This window comes from Malaclemys terrapin, chromosome 2, assembly GCF_027887155.1.
Source record: "Malaclemys terrapin pileata isolate rMalTer1 chromosome 2, rMalTer1.hap1, whole genome shotgun sequence".
Classification (NCBI taxonomy): domain Eukaryota; kingdom Metazoa; phylum Chordata; order Testudines; family Emydidae; genus Malaclemys; species Malaclemys terrapin.
Window position 1 is genome coordinate 67,996,909 of NC_071506.1, and position 18,094 is coordinate 68,015,002.

General features: G+C 39.9%; 1 protein-coding gene across 1 annotated transcript in view; it reads right to left on the minus strand.

Annotated features, from left to right (window-relative positions):
- RP1 (RP1 axonemal microtubule associated) overlaps positions 1–18,094 on the minus strand; it is a 258,962-nt gene that overhangs the window by 112,561 nt on the left and 128,307 nt on the right. The window contains exons 27-31 of the mRNA XM_054020164.1: positions 17,327–17,405; positions 14,722–14,803; positions 12,533–12,588; positions 12,332–12,364; positions 5,090–5,259 (exon numbers count right to left, since the gene is read on the minus strand). Of these exons, the coding sequence (XP_053876139.1) occupies positions 5,090–5,259; positions 12,332–12,364; positions 12,533–12,588; positions 14,722–14,803; positions 17,327–17,405 (420 nt within the window). The remainder of the gene's footprint in view (positions 1–5,089; positions 5,260–12,331; positions 12,365–12,532; positions 12,589–14,721; positions 14,804–17,326; positions 17,406–18,094) is intronic.

Genomic DNA, 18,094 nt, shown 5'->3' on the forward strand with positions numbered 1-18,094 from the left:
CGAACATTGCCGACCCCTGAACTAGACAGTCTACACTTGCCCTTAAACAAAAATTATTCTGCACATAATAAATAATTTTAAGAATCTAATAAAATACTAAAACCAAACACAATAATTTTGGGAAATAGTACACTTTGATCTTAACCTACCAAGAGAAAAACACTCTCAGAAGCAAGTTACTCTCAAGGGTGAAATCTGTTAGAAGCTCTCCAGAAAAGTACATATAGAAGAGACTATAATGAAAGTAACCATAATTTGTGGTCAGCCATTTGTGTTGTTTTGTTTAATGTTTTCTTTTCCTTTCTTTTAATACTAAAACATAGGTAACCATTATGATTATTTTAGAACATAAGAATGGCCATACTGCGTCAGACCAATGGTGCATCTATCCCAGTATCCTGTCTTCCAACAGTGGCCAATGCCAGGCGCTTTAGAGGGAATGAACAGAACAGGCAATCATCAAGTGATCCATCCCCTGTCACTCCCAGCTTCTGGCACTCAGAGGCTAGGGACAACCAGAGCATGGGATTGCATCCCTGACAATCTCGGCTAATAGCCACTGAGGGACCTATGCTCCATTAATTTAACTAGTTCTTTTTTGAACCCCATTATGGTTTTGGCCTTTGCATAGTCTTGGTTGTGGTGTCCCTCGGGTATGTAAAAAGAACTTCTGTGACTAAGTGGTGGGAGCCACTTTGACACAAAGAGAGACACTTACTAAGAGCTGGCCTACCATTTCTTTATTTCTCTAAACTAAATATTTTTAGTAATGTTTAAAATAAAATTACTTGTTGTCCAGCAATTTCACACTATCCCTTTAAATCCCACACTTTTCATTTTCCTTAGTATTTCTGCTCCCTGTTGTTTTCATCTCTTGCTCCTTCCTGCCAACTCTGCCAGTCTCAGAGGACACCACCACCATAAACTCAGAGTTATCATATGTAAGACACAGGAGGTAACTGTTCTGTGCTACTCTGCACTGGAAGGCTTCAGCTGGAGTTCTGTGTCCAATTCTGGGCACCACACTTTAGGAAAGATGTGGACAAACTGGGGAAAGTCCAGAGGAGAGAAACAAAAGTGATAAAAGGTTTAAAAAACCTGACCTATGAGGAAAGATTCAAAATCTGGGCATGTTTAATCTTGAAAAAAGACGACTGAGTGGGGACCAGATAACAGTCTTCAAATATGTTAAAGGCTGGTATAAAGAGTGCAGGGATCAACTGTAGTCCACATCCAAGAACTAATAGGCTTGATCCGCAGCAAGGGAGATTTAGGACAAACTTTCCAACTATAAGGGTAGTTAAGCTTGTAAAGGAGGCTGTGGAATCCCCATCACTGGAAGTATTTAAGAACAGGTTGGACAAACACCTGTTAGGGATGGTCTAGGTTCACTTGGTCCTGCCAAGTGAATTACTTGGACTTGATGATTTCTCAAAGTCCCTTGCAGCCCTATGTTTCTATAATTATATGATAAACACAACTTCTTATTACTCAATTTATTTTCTACATTTAATGTGTATTTCTTTAACTTATTTTTAATTGGTAGCTGACACAGTACTATTGCTATCAAAGTTTAAGATCTATGAAAGCAAGTAGGTTTAACTTGTACATTCTCTATTATTTATATATTTCAGTAATTTGTTCTTTATATTTGCTAACAATCTGTAATTAAAATGAGAGAGCTGCTGACATTTCATAGGAGACTTTGCAAAACAGTTTGGACATGATTGTTAACTTTAAAGTGTGCATGTATTTGTAGCAAACTTGTGTGAGTGCACCTGGAAAATCAGGGATATACATACTCTCTTGCCATGATGTGAACATAAGTGGGCACGTAAAAGGGCAATATGCAGATTTACATGGATTTCTGGGATCAAAATTAAGCCCATTGTTTCAAAACAACGAATCTTGCATATACTACATTATCTGTGGTTCTTCCTTACTGCACTGTATTACTAAAGACTCTCTGTTCATTGTGACATCATAATCATTCCCACAAGTGTGCTGTCACAAATGGGAGCAGATGAACTCACTTATGAAACAAAGATCCTGTGTTTATTCAAATATCCTTGGAAATAAGGAAGAAAGGAAAAGAACAACAGAAACCATAAGATATATCAGTTGAATTGTTTCTAAAGAGAAGGGTTTTCAAAGATTCCCATGAAACACCAACCACTATTTAAAATCAGACCTGTTCCTCTGATTTACTTAAAATGCAACAAAGCTTGCAAAATAGTGACACTCATATTGCAAAAAGACAAACCTTCATGCACAACAAACAACTTTCAGAAAATATTAAGGTTTTGACACAAAGCAACAAAACCAAGGACATGAACCACCAAGGGAAAATATAGCATGTTTCCCTAAAACTAAGCGAGTCAGAAGAATGGAAATGCACTTAGAAAGCTGTCAGTGTGGCATCACACCGAAACATGCCCACTGTGGAAAAGTGGAGGCCCCTTTAATGAAGACCAGAGAGAGAGCAAAGCCCCACTTATGTCCCTTGGACAAACAGTCCAACCCTCTTCAACTTCAGCGTTCTGAAGGAAGGGAAAGGGATAGGTATAGTATCTTACACAAAGCTCCCAGCCCCCCACTTAAAATACTAGATCCCACAATATTAGAAGGATCAAGCTCTTAAGTTCCAAACTGGCAAGCAGTAAAACCTGTGAGTTTTTGAGGTGTTTCTGAGCATTCACCTAGCCAGACTATAGCCTCCTTGAAGATGGATTAGTTCCAGGGGGAGATGCAGGGACTTTTACCCCTTTGAGACCCCAATCATTGCCTACTCATAAGGCCACAGCAGAGTTCCAAGTTTGGTATGAAAAAAAATCCCTCCATACAGTCTCTTTTAAATCTATTCTCAGCCTCCTGCCTCTATGTGGCCTGTGTGAAGGGGAAGCAGAATTAAATTCACTGCGCTCAGGGAAAAACAGGGGCTTCTTTGTTCTCACTGGGGACAAGCAGCAGGCACAGCCATGGCTGCACTCTCCACTATACATTGGCCGGTATAGTTGAGCAGCCCTGTGGGGGCAGCAAGCTACCTGCCACAAAAGTGTGTAGTAATGGGTGCTTGGTCCTGGTCTCAGGAGCTCCAATAGGTGTTCTGCCTTCCTGAGGGCTCTCCTGAGGCAGTGCAGCTCCATGTTCCCCTTGGCTACAGGCTGTATCTCAATGGCACAATCTAACACTAAGAAGTTTACACAGCCCTCATTACTGCAGGGTGCAAGAACATATAGTAAAGATTTAGGGCCTGATACTTTACACATTAGAGCCAATGGCAAATTACCCAATGATTTCAGGGTTAACACGATTAAGAAAATAAAAAAAATATGCAAGACAATGAGCAGCATATGCTATAAAATACAAGAAAGGAATCATGTTTCTTGCTGATTTACATCCTTGAAACCCACTGTAATATAATGAGATTGCACTGGTGTCTGAACACTATAACTGAATGTAGTTGATACCAGTTAGCTCTGTGTTCTTGGGGAACCAGGGCGCAGTATCCAGCCTGTCTGACTCATGAAGGACACCCCCCCACCAGCCTCTGCTTGAACCAAAACCAATCAGAGAAAAGACTTGCAGAGAGCAGTGAAGGGCAATGGGAGACACACCTAGACCCCTCCGGACAAGGGTGATAGGATTAAGGCAACTCCTCTAGCCTCATCTTCATCAAAGATAGGACAGGAAGGCATCTCCATTAACATACAGAATGGAGAACAGAGATTCCAAGGCAAGAACCGTACTGAACTCTGGGACCAGAAAAGCAGGGAAGCACTGCATCATGTGGGATCTCTGCTCCAGATGTTAATGAACCTACACCTGCACACACCCAGCTCAGCAGATATCAGACCAATTCTAGTAATGAATACGTGATTGATATCCAAAATACTGAAGCATCTTAATTGCATTGTGAGCTCCCTCCAAGGAACATCGCCCAAAGCCAGGAATGATCAGCTCCCAGGTCTAGCCTGAACAAAACAACTTTAGTATTTTCCCTTGTTTACACATAAACAAATCTAGTGTTCTCCCTTGAACCACTGCTGTTTCTCTACAAAAACCCTACCTGTGTTCAAGTAAGTGTTCTGATGCATGGATCCACTGGGATTTCATCTTCTTCTGACTGATCGTGCTGGGGGCTCTGCCTGTCTCCAGCACCCAGGGCCCTGAGCTACCACCGTCACCTGGGAACCCCGACCAGTACAAGCTTCATGGAGTGGTGAGATCCCCCTCTCTCTCTGTTTTCTTTTCTACCTCAGGTATAACTTTCTAACCCTGACTTGTTTGATCAGGTATAGTTTTCTATATATGACTTACAATGTAACTGCTATGTTTGTTTAGGCTCTCCTTGTGTGGTTATCACTATTATTCAATAAATAACTTTTATGGTTAAGCTGGTTGCTTCTCTTTCTCTCTCTCTCTGAGCTTTACTCTTTTGTGTTTTTAGCTTCCCCATTTGCTCTGCAGCAACGCTTTTCTTACCTAAGCTAAAGATCCCTGTAGTGCCCAAAACTACTCCAGGGTTTGCTCATCAAGTGGGTTACTACCAGTACAATTGTAACGTTAAAGTGGGGATAGGGACGTGCTGAACCTTGACATACAAGAGTGGCAGCTTGAAAGTGCTGCTTGATGCAGTCCACTCAGACTTGCTCTGTTAATATGTGTGTGTGTGTGTGTGTGTGTGTGTGTGTGTGTTTTCATCTGGTTCTGGGGCTGGAGGAACCCAGCCTTTGGGAACCTAGGTCCTGCAGGATAGCTCCATTGGGAGGGAACTTGGAGAAGGGAGAAGTAGAGCTCCGTATGAGAACACAAGTGACACAAGCAGAACATTAATAGAATTACAGACCCCCCCCCACCCAGAAGAGTTACCCTAATAAATGAGCGTACCCCAAAGTAATGAGCAAATCTGGTAACAAGTTGAGCAGGGTTGCAGGAAGAGGATGGCCCAAGATCTAAAGTTATATCATTCCATCTTTGTAAATAACTATGTCATTTGTAGCAACCAAAGCAGCATTTCAAATATATCCTTTGGCTAGAGCAGAATGTCATTATAATCTCAGTGCAGTATTGTATAGTGATGACTTACAAGGAATTCATCCGTTGCTCTGGGTAGAAAGCACACATATTCTGGGCTTTGTGGAGAAAGGAGAAGGTCACCACTTTTGCCCTTTGAGCCATAAATCACAAGGGTTCTTTTACACTTCTGTGGCTCTGGGGAATCTCTGGCAGTTTTAACCTGCACTCTCCATTGTCGTGCTAAATAAAAGCAAAAAAAAAAATCATATTTTTAACAGTGAGTGGGAATACACAGGGATTTGTTCATCATTATTACTACAAAGCGTTTGAACAGTGTCAAATTTACATGATGCTTTACAAACAATGGACAGCCACACACCCTCTGCCTCAAAGAGATTACAGTCTAAATAAGAGATGACGTACACAGGACTGCAGTTGAGGAGTGGATATGTAAGGGGATATTAATAATGTGGACAAGGGAAAAGGAATCCTTGACTAAGTGGTTACATTAATTATTTTATTGCTATAATAATAGTGTAATAATTTATAATAAATTGGTTGGTATAATTAATTGTATTTATTTATGTCTTTATTTAAATATAATTGATTTAATTCATTCATTAATTTAATTTCTTAATGTATGTATGTATTTCACATGAAAATTATTTATCTATTTAGGAGATGGTAGATTATTTAAAACGGAAGACATTAACATAGGAGTCATATGAAACAACTGAATACTAGAACACAGAGCTGCTTGAATAGTACAAATTAAACCATGATTGATTTTTAAATATTTTTGTCAATAAGAATGGTCTACTCAGTTGACTATGATTTGAGGGATCAAATTATTCACTAGGGATCCAATTTAAAGCCCAAAAAATTCAGTGGGAGTTCTTTCATTTTGCTTCAACATGATTTGGATTGGGCCCTGTTAGAGTGTGTTTGGACAGTTGCCATGCATTAATGAAATTGTTTGCAAACCATGAATTCTAGCAAAAATATACCCGGAAATTGTATCAAAGTTATGAATTATTCTCCTGTTTAAAAAAGTTGCAGAAAACAGATCATGGAGCAAAAACAATACTGTGTGACTTAAATGGATGCTAGTGACCAAAAGAGTAGTTCCTACTGGCTGGATGGAATTTGCCCATGATTTCAAAATGACTGACCCTTGAGGGATCATGCTGATCGTAGGGGGCGAAGGAACCTAACAGAGATAGGAAATTAAGAAACTGTGCTTAGATTGTGATGTGTACTTCTATAGTGTTGTCATTTGCTGATGATTTTAATAGAAAGGAAAACTATTTCATGATCATGTGTCTACCCACAATGTGTGTTGTCAAGAGAAATTTTAGAGGCATTTAATTCACTTATAAACCTGGATGTATTTTTTCCTGTTCTTAAGCTGCATTTTTTCCTGCCTATTTTTTTTTCCTCCATCTGTTTGTTCTAGTTTCCTTGGCTAATGCTTTTTTCCTGTTTTCTTCTTTGTTCTATGTAGCTTATCCTGTCCCACCCCCCACTCTGTAGAGAAGGCTTTCTGTGTCACAGCTGATTGTTCTGTGGCTCTTTTGGGTTCAGACACAGCACAGCAGGCAGACATGCAGCTCACAGTCAGTCTGGTGGGTGACAGGCTAGCTTTTGTCTTTTTAGGGTTATTTCCAGGAATGAGTCAGATGCAATATATGACAGATACAAACCTTGTCTAATGAGGAACTTTATTTGTTAGATATGTATGGCCAGCCAGCTTCAGCCATGCTGAGGCATAGAGATGCAAATTGCAGCTCCCTGTGCCAGCCTGGCATGTTGTGCCCCTTAGGAATTCATGCTGGCGAGGAAAGTCATTGCTGGAACTGTTGCTCTTTTGGGTATTCCACTGGTTTGTTCAGTTTCAACCAGGTCTTCGCACAGTAACCCCACAGGCAGAGGGGCTGAAGCAGGGCTACAATGAGTCAGATCATCCCTTAGTCACCCAGGCCATGCCCTATCTACAATAAGCACCACTCTCTTTGAGGGCTGCGCAGGCTGCCCCTAGAACCTAATGGAAGGGAGATTGTGACCACCAACTTATATCACAGTGCCTCCCTAGTAGACTTTCCTCCACCTGGGCCCTGCTTTACTTGAGCAGAAGGTGGATAAGCCAGGGTGAATCTGTCCCAAGGCGAGAAGGCAGCCGTGCATATGTAACACCGACAGACACCAGTCATCAGTGGGCTGGATTGAATCTGAGACTTCTGGAGCTTAGTGCATGACAGCAACTGGCTGTTAGCTGAGGCTGTAAAGCAGACTCATTTTATCTCTCTCTTTAAGTGGTCTTGGTGCCACTAGATGGGACAGAGCACCACACTCAGGAGGTGTGTGGGTTACACATAGTTGCAGCCTTTCTGCTGCAGGATGCAGCGTGCTGAGCACATATTATGAGACCCGGAAGCCATTCTGAACACTTTGATTTATTTTAATTGTTGCCCATGGTTGTATCTTTTCTTAATTATTATTTCCAAAGAAAGGTTAGTGTATCAGTGATCAAAGAGTTGGGAGTTTACCAGGAAATGAATCAGTGGTTAACAGATTTAAGGCCTCTTAGGCATCTGCAACTGCTTGTTCTCAAGCGTTTACTTTTCATTCCTGCCACAGTCTAGTGTCCTGGCCAAACCAACCTAATTGCATTTTCTCTCACTTTGGTAAATTCATTTCAATCTGCTCACTCCAGAGTCAGAAGAAATGTTTGTCTAACACTTCAGCTCCCTTGGACATTTGCTTATTAAAAAATGGCTACATTAGAAAAGGAACTAGTGGCAAACATCAATTGGTTGATGTATAATGCAATGGTGGTTGGGATAGTGGCTTTATATTCATATTTGGTTTTTGTCCAAACCTGGAAGTTCTCCCATCACCTCTTTCAGTCCTTATTCAGACAAAATCTGCCACTAAAATCTGTGGAAGCTCTGGGTGCTTAGCGCCTCTGAAAATCAGGCCACTATTTAGGTGCTTCATTTTAGATAACCAGGATTGAAAATTTTGGCCTTTGTACCTACCTTGCATGGCCACATATAAAAAGATGCATTTACTTAATATATCACGTACCATTCACTGTGTTAATGCCAGTGGATTGTATCATCTGTATGTTATGTTTATTAGCTATGGCCCTTTTCTTTTGAAAAATCAGTCTGGGACTTGTTAAATGAATTAGGGAGAGGAAGTGGAAAGGCTGTTTTTCAATAAAGTATCAAAATTCTCTCTGTCTTCTAAAAAATCAATGTAACAGGCTTTCATTTTCATGTTAGCCCAGCAATGCTGCCAGTGCATAGGCACTTTGTTAACTCTAACAAATGAAGCCGAATCAGCCTTAATGACATCCTCCCAATGAACCTCTTTGACACTTTGATGCATAGAAGAAATGCTAGCTGTAAAAGTGAGAAAATCAAACCTGCAGTGACTTCTGCACAAAGAATCAAGAACATTTAAAACAGACACTATATTTTAAGAGTGAAAACTGTAAAATCAAAAGAAAATAATACAGGGGGCTACATCTTCTTCTTATATAAGCAATGTAGGTCATTGTTGGTGTTTTGTAGATATTGCTCTATGATTTTCCAACATCAGTGCTGTATGTTCTCAGGACTGATAAGGACATACCACTTTCTTAGATGTAGCAGCTGCTTAAATTATTTTACTGAGGGAATGCACAGAGATAATGGAAATTTTCTGGTCTCTTAGCTTGCTTACTTTGCTTGCCTTTCAGTAGCTTGCTACAGAGTTTGCCAACCTGCTTGATTTGCTTCTTCAGTAACTTCAGAGTCCACCCGACAAAGGGCATTGTCGCTGCCGTTTATAAACAGGGCTGTCACAGGGCACTATCAGCAGCAACCTGATCACTGGCGTTGCTGTAGCCTGGAGAAGGCTGCAAGCCCACCTGGAGGCAGTTTGTTGGGAGATGAGCACTGAAAATCACTGGGCTAAGAGTATAACTGGGAGGATATAAGTGGAAGGAACAAGAAGCAAGGGGAAGCCCAGAGGGTGAGCCTGGGCTGAGGAGTGACGGCTGTGGGGAAACCTCCCCATGCTCTAAGCCAGCATTACACTACAATATTTTGTAATGAATGAATACATGGTAAAAGAGTAACAACCTGGTGTGTGTTTATGACTGAGACCACACATAATGGCCAAGCAGTGGAGTGCACCGGGTAGCAACAGAGGTGCCTGTGACATGGACTAATATTAACCTGCCAGGAGCCTGTAGACTACCTGTGATCATTTTTACCCCATCAGCAGAAATGTGAAGGAGGAGAAGGGACTAAATAAAATCTGAGGAATTTCTGGGGAGAAATTTTTCTGTGTTTTCTATTTGTTTTTATATCTCTCTCTGCCCAATATCCTTGCATGACAATATCGGTTAGCTGAACTGCTTTCACTGCTGCTGAACCACATTCTGTGCAACACCCATAAACTCCTGCAATACCCCAGAGCATCTCATGAACCACACTGCAGGAGTCTAGCTCCTTTTGTCTGACTGCAACGTAAACAACACTGTGGTACACTATATCTTGCCTCTTCCCTTATTGTGCATTATTCTGAGACTCCACTTATCATGAGGCATAGGGGCGGGGAGGTGGGGGGAAAGAAAAAAAAAGGAAAGCATCCCTACAATATAAAGCAAATCTTTACAGAGTCATGAAGTGTCTGATTCACCCTGATTCTCCCTTGATTCTCATTTGAGTGCTGAGAGCAATTATCCATCTTCTTTGCCAAGGCAAGTGTATTGGAACCCCTCTCTCTTACATCGCGCACCCAACATGCAATGAAGAGGGCATGAATAGATCTGCTGCCCTATTTGGTTTGAGAGAGTCTATCTATGATCTGCGGATGCTCTGGAGCTTGGTGTAGCTCTGCCTCCTGCAGGCAGAACCCTTGCCTTAGGTAGCTCGTGGATATCTGTGTTGTAGCCCATTTGCTGGTCTCTAGAATGAATACTTCATTTATAGAAAGTAGAGTGGCAGCTTGACTGAAAAGTGCTGAGATTCAACTAGTGCTCAGGAGACCTACTTAACAATGGTGATCAGCTCAGTTTCAAATACCCCTATTTGAGGAGAAGGCAACGGGGAAGATGATGGCTGAGCAACATTAGCCATATCCAGATAGAAGGAGATTCTCTGGGTTTCAAGAGTGGCTTATTATCTCTCAACTATTTTGATGTGGTGACCTTTGCTTTCAGACAGACCTCAGCACAGTGCTGCATGCCTCTGTGACCTTGAAACAAGGCTGGATTACTACAATGCCTTTTTCTGATGGCTTCTCTTGGAACTCACTTGCAGACTGCAATTACTAAAGAATGTGACATCTTCACTGCTCAAGGGCCTTCACTTGTGAGAATCAGTAACACCAGTGTTCTGCCATATGCACTGGTTGTCTATTATTCTGTGAGTGTGTTTAGTATTTAAAGACTTAAATACAGCCTGCGAGAGGGTGTATACCTGTCATACTATGATCTGCAGTACCAATTGAGAACAGCAGAGTTGAAACTGCTGGGTGCAGATTTGAGAGGTCAAAACAAAGGTCTTCTCCATCAAGGGTCTGTGGCTCTGGGGAGTTCTCTCTACTTTGACATACACCCAGATACTGCACATGAGTGGATACTTGTGGATTGAGTTCAAGACCTCCTTCCTAACCCCTTTGTTCTGTTAACTTCCCACAAGCCTCAGTCTTGTCTCTCATATTATTCAACAGCTATATGGCATAGCTGATTAGACAACACAGGCTGAAATATCACCAGTACTCAGATGACACACTGCTCTACATCTCCTTTACATCAAACAGTACCATCTTCTGGCTTTCTCCATGCCCAGCTGAAATCAACACTTGGATGAAGAACAGATGGCTAACAATGAATCGAGCAAGATGGAAGTGTTGCTGATAGGCTGAGGGAGGCTTTTCAAAAAACTTGCTTCCTCTTTAACACTCCCACTATTGAGAACATCTGCCCTCAGACTGACAAATCAGCTTTGGTGTCCTTTTGGACTCCTCAATACTACCAAAGGCTCAGATAGACATGAGATGAAGAACACCTCACTACCTTATTGGCTGGCCAAAAGATTGTGCCACATCCTGTCAGACATAGACATAGTCATGATCCATGCATTCATGCTTGATTATTGCAATGGAATACATCTCGGAATGAAGTCACACAGCCTGCTAAAACTCAGACTAGTACAAAAAACAGTAGTCCATCTGCTTAGCAACACAGGCTGCCATGAACACATCTCCCTGATGCTCCAATCTGAACTGAATGTTTACTGAATGCAGAGTCCACTTCAAGGTCTCTGATGTGATAATCAAAGCTCTCCATGGGAATAACCCTAACTACCTGAGAAATTGCCTCTCCATCCATGAAAGCTCCATTCCACTGGAACAATGCAACTGTTGACCAATAGGGGAGACTTTGAGAGCAGGACACCAAACGTGCTGAAGTTGGACCTAGATTTAGCCTATGGGGCATATCCCACAAAAGATAAGTAACCACAAAATTCACCATTTTCAAAACTAAATGCAAAGCTCTGTTCTTTGACTTTATTTTCCCTCAGTAAGATTTTCAGATACAGACACCAACTCACCCACCACACTAACCCACAAATGTAAATCAAATACCTATGAACTCATCAAGTTATTTCTCCTTAAAGCTGGCAAGGAAGAAAAAAGAGGTTATTTATAGTGTTAAATACTTGAGCAACTACAATGATAGGCACTATATCTGTGGATAGATAAGTAGACAGACAGATTTCTAATATTAAGATTTCATTTACTCAGCCAATTTTATTCAACCAAATGAAGATACTGCGTTTAACTACACTGACCAATTTTATAGCTTAAGTCTAAATTATTTCTGGATACTCTTAGAAAAACTCTGCTGAACTCTGACCTGAAACTGTTTCCACTGTCACTTCACAATATATTTTTCAACTCACTGATGCTTGTTGGGGGAGCTGTCCCTGTGTATTAAATGACAGTGGCATTGGGTAAACAAACCAGTTCTTGAAATCTGTTCTCAGAGGAATTTCTGACTGATTTCAGGACTGAATAATAGAAATGGGAAGAAAACCAAAAATGGTTTGTGTATCTCCTTTGCTCAATTCATTTGAAAAGACATTACACGTCACCTTTATAGATGACTATACTTTACTACTACTTGATACTTTACATAACTGATTACTGTGTGAGGAAACTAATTTGCTTCATTTATTTGTTCACTTTATACTGAAACTGAGTTTAACTTCAATGTCAAAGTTCTGGGAGGAGAATATAGAGTGTTTCTCACCTTTGGTGGATGCCTTCTGTGAATTACCATTTTCTAAAATAAACAAATAAAAAAGTTTTATACTTGTTTGCTGATAAAGCTACTTAAGATGTCTAAATTTATAATCAGATTCACAAAGAATTTTCATATTCTCAGCCATAACTAGTCATTTGATATCTAGAATATTGTTAAAATGCAAATTCTCTTTACTGGAATACTTACTTTTAGCAATTAGCTCTCGCTCGGTCTTCCCATCATCCTGGTATTCATCTAACCATCTTTCATTGTAAAGAGATAATAATTAGACTTATGGCAGTTAGTAATTAATCTTTTTATGAGGAATCTCAGCATTATTTCCCCTCCTTTCACCAATGTTTTTTGTGCATCTCTTGTCAAGCTAAGTCTTGTAAACACTTACTGGGCCAAATTCTCTGCTGGTATTAATTTGGCACAGCTTCCCTCATTCAATGAAACTATGCCAACTTATACCACAGGCAATGGGATTACTCATGGTAGTTAGCACTACACCTGGTAGTTACGAGTAAGTATTGGCAGGTTCCTTAGATTCTAAGATCTACGAGGCTTCTAGAGCTTCTATGGACTGGTCACCTATGATGGTGAATTTCACCTCAATTTTGCCCTTCACTGTACATTACAGAATTTAAGGGCTTAACCCTAAACTTGACATGCTACAAAAATACCCCCACATACTTCATCAACTGATCCCCCATCTCATATTAGAACGTTTTACAGCCGTTACCTGACTTCTCTTATTTTAAAATACTGGTAATTATTATAAGTTTCCAACTTATTGGCTCCCTTTTGCTGTATCCTAAACAACTGCAATTCATTCTACTCTCCACATACAAAGTAACTATGTGAATAAAACTCTTGTGTATGGAGAGAAGACTAGACTCCATTATGTTTAAACTATTGTTGCAATAAATACCTTGATTAACCTTTGTGAATTCTCTTCTAATCCCCTCCAAGAAACCAAAAGATCACTAACCATTTTTAAAAATAGACAGGAAACTTTGGTTCTTTGGTAGCACTTACTGCAGGCAAAGAATTACGGAGCCCCTCTAGTTCTATAGATAATGTCTCTAACCTTTTTCTAGTGCTTAACAAGTTCTTTTTGACATGGCAGTTTTATAGCAAGTCCACAGTCTTAGTCAAGTATTCCTCCCTTAGGAGGAATCTTATAAAATCTCTCTGACATTACAGAAACAATTGTCTACTCTTCAAATAACCAACTTTAATGTAAACCAAACTAATTAAATAGCCTAATAGATAAAAAAACCTAATAATTACAATAATAGTTTTAGAGAAAAAAATAGTTATTAGCTAACAATTTGCAGGATTTTTGCAAATTGAATTTTTTTTAAGCTAGAGGGGAATTTTCACTTAAAAACAGACAATGTTTCCTTTCTTAACTGAATTTCTAATTGATAATCAAGATTGTAAGACAACCCCCACCCTAAAAAATGATTGAGCTGACATGAACAACTATTTTGTAGCCAAATGTATAGATACTCCAAGTATTTGGAAAGCCTGTACTGCAATGCATAATCTGCTTGATTTTAAAATATGCTTCTCTGAATCATTTCTATAGTGTTAGATATAGATATCATACACACATGCACATATATTCATCTATAACTCTTTCTACTGCAAACCTATCTGAAGTTTATATGGTGGTTGCTTCAACATACAAATTGCTGAAGGCTAGGTTGTTGTCTAGGGTGGCAAAATATCTGGAGCAAAAGAATGTTTAGTGGCTCTGACTGGAGGCTGAAAGAGTTGGATATTTTTCAATTTTGCCTATGGCAGCAAAATTCTAGAGCCAGCATTGAGACAAGGAAATAGACCTTTGCTAAGTTAGCAGAAACATTTATCTATCCTCTAAGACAATATCAACTAACTTTTTTTTGCACCTAGATATACAGTTCTCTTCAAAGATTTCCAATATATTAAGTTCACTCTAATGACCTTTAGTGACTAGGAAATGCAAAATGAACTGGCCTAAATCCATATGATTGGAAACTTTTAACGTAATATCTTTTAAGGAGCAGAGAATTGAAACTTTATTTAGTTTTATATGTTATGTACGTGCAAGGTAAAGGAAAAATGATTGCGCCTTTTCACCCACAGAACATTTGGCTTTTGACCTTTTCCATCTTATTCCATGCCCTCCCATGCCAATCCAGCAGCCTTTTCTGCATGGCTTGAAGCAGTGAATTCTGTTCACCCCTTACTCCCTGGAAGACTGCTGGGTAGGATTCATATATTCAGGCTTTGTGCAGGCAGCAAAGTGTTTTTTTTTTAAGTGTTTGGCTCCTGTCTTGCAATGTTTTCCTTAAGCTGCTCGCAGTATAACATACTACAATTCTGATTTCCCATCAATGGCATACCTGTTACAGGGAAACACAGCTTCTTGATCATCATCTTCCTCTTTAAATTTGACAACCACCTTATCAAGGAACCATCCATTGCCTGGATTGAAATGACAAAAGTTTACTTGCAAGTTTGTATTTTTGTGGAGAAAAAAAATATCTTGAAGAGAAAAGTTGAAACAACTGCTTTCCCAACAGCAGATCTCATTATGTCAAAACTCAGCTAAAGAAGTGAAAACATTAACCTAATACCCTCCCAAGATTCCCATTCTACTACTAAGGCACAATATTCCTAAGCATAGGCAAGAGACTATCTTGATTCCAGCAGAGTATTCTTTGTGTGGCGACAGGAGTGTACTAGCATCTGTAAACTGCTACCACCACTCCCACTTCAGCCTATGCTCTTCTATTCCCTTTGTTCAGGTTCACATATGGAGAAAACATTCTGCTTGTGCAATTTACCATGATTCACTGTCAGAACCAGAATCCTTGGTCCTTTGGGAATGAAGTACATGACATTATGAATTCGGAGAGACTGGATTAATATATAACATCCTCATTCATGTGTGTTCTTACAATAGCCTTATACAGTCTCTTAAAAATATAAGCTTTCAATCTTGAAAAGAGTTCAATAAAAATCATTTTAAATAAACCACCAAGGCAAAGTATGGTGTAAGAACCGAATGACTATTAGATTAACTAATTCTGACTGAAAAAAAATATATTGAACAGAAGGGGTTCTTCTATTGAGGTGAAAATGTCTTCACTAAGCCTTTCAAATTTGTGTTTTCTTCAAGCCTTGGTTTCAAGGTCACATTTTTGTTCAGCTTTTTCCTTCTATAAAGAGAGCAAAGTGCACTCTTAACTAAACTTCTTATAAGTTATTGCCCAAGGTAATCACATAACTTACATTTATGTAACACTTAGATTGTGAAAGATCCAAGCCTTTAACAGATTAATCATATAGAGTTCACTTACCTATCACCAAACTACCATTCACCAATCACCATTCTCTGGGGCAGAACATAACAGCCATTCTCTACCAGCAATATTAAACAAGTGACTAGCAACTTTTGGGGCAAGACATACATAATAAGCACCACTTTAAAGAGAGGAATTAAGTTAGTCAACTGAAAACATAGGACAAATTTAGGTAGGCTGAATACAATTACCTAATTTAGAATTTGGCCATGATGCCCCGGTTAACACTAGCATTCTTGCAAAAAGGACAAAAGGAATGTTCAAGACCTTGTTTTCACATTTTATCCGAAAGATATTTTCCACAGGACAGTGGGCAGGGCATTGGTCCAGTACTGACTCAGAGGGAAGAATGCCATCTACTGAATCATTAGAACACCTCCAGGTGCACTGGTTTTTTTCTTACGCAAAGCCCATTCCGGCCAAGTATTAGGAGCAGAAGGAAATTATTAAATGATTTGAAGTAAATTAAATGATTTGAAGCCATCAGATTGTGCATAATGCAAGCTTAAGTAACTATGCAAACTTATTATTGTTTGCAGTGCTGTTGTAGCCATGTTGGTCCCAGGATATTTGAGAGACAAGGTGGGTTAAGTAATATCTTTTATTGGACCTAACAAAGAGCTCTATGTAGCTCAAAAGTTTGTCTCTTTCACCAACAGAAGTTGGTCTAATAAAAGATATTATTTCACTCACCTTGTCAAACATTATTATAACCCTTATCCTCCTCCCTGCCTTCCCTCCAATTGCTTGTTACATTTACCCGTTGTATCTGGTCCTTAATTAGATTGTAAGCTCTTTGGAGAAAGGACCATATGTCTACATAGAGCCTAAAACAATGCAATCTGATCCTCAATTATGAATATTGACTAGGTGTGACCCTGCTTAGCTTAGGAGATCCAATCTGATTCTAGTCTGCAAATACTTTACTGTAGCCCTTTCAAAATGTCAGCTCTTTTCTTTTACACCGTGCCAGTGATTCTCAACTGTATTACAAATTGATACTGATCTCAGGGCCCTGCAGGAGGCTCTCCTCTTATCCGCGGATATGATCAAGGCTACTCTCATTTTGTTTGAGACCACGCAGAGCATATATAATGCCATCCACAGGAACAATCCCACACTGCCCAGTACACATGAAGCAAATGGCCTAGTGCTGCCAGATTCTCTCTGCATCCTCGTCACTGCTAGGATGTTGTTGTTATGGTTCTCTGAGATTCCACTTGGTGGCAAAGTGGCAGTCAAATCAGTGCTCTAACTTTATTCCTGTATCTCATTTTCATTCACTGTCTATAGAAGAATCATTTTATCCAGCTCTGTATGAGTTACCCTTGTGAATTCTTCTGTGGTACTCCGTATGACAAATAAATAGCACTCTGTTATAAATCAGCTTGCAAACCAACAGCTAACTGACGTTATTTGATACTACATCCCAGTTGCCTTTTGCTGCCCATTACCATAGCTTTCTACAATCCCACCACTGTGACTAATCTGCAGGAATAAGTACTTGTGTCTCTTTTTTAGTCTTCTCACTGCAAGGCCTTTTGTAACACTTTGTATGAAGGATGTTATATATACAGATAAAGAGTACTGTGCTGTAAAACAGCTCACAAAACAAATTAGTCACTAGAAAATTAACTCCTACCTGGACCAGTTCTATCATGGCTAATCACAAGTTTCTTCAGGTCTCTTAGTGATACAGCCTTTATGAAGAAGATATCCACCTGCAGAATCATCAAAATGAGATTGATAAAGGCCTTGATCATGTAGGTCTTTGCATGATGTTCAGGGGCATGGACAAGATTGTTGCTTCCAGATGTAAGTTAACACTTAGCCCTCTGTTCTGAGTGGTAGCAAGGAGGATAAAAAAGGGGAACGGGTATGTTTTAGGACATCTGGTGTAAGCACGATTCTCACCATGTTAATGAGAGATTTAGCAATGAGTTCTCCTCTTGGGTCGTACACCTACTGCTGATGAACAAAGAAAGAGGATGCAAAGTAGTGTTCTCATTCATGCAGGATCAGGTTTTGCTGACCTTCCTCTGCTGATGATTGCTTTTTATTTGGTGCCTATAGGTATGATGCTGCACATGTCCTAGGTTCAAGCACAGGTTCAAGCACAAACTGCTTAAAGTAACATTAATATATAAAGGTGGTTGTTTACTGCAATCAGAGTTGTGATGGCAGATGTGTAGACATACCTGAGCTAGCATTGATTTAGCTAGCTTGAATTACAAGAGCCACAGCAGCAGCACAGGTGGCAGCATGGGCTGTACAAGTCCACCTGAGACGCTGGGTATGTTTTCAAGTGGCTAGCCCGTGCTGCTGCCTGTGCTGCCATATCTACGCTGCCATTGTTATTCAAGCTAGCTAGATCAAAGGGTACGTCTTCACTACCCGCCAGATCGGCGGG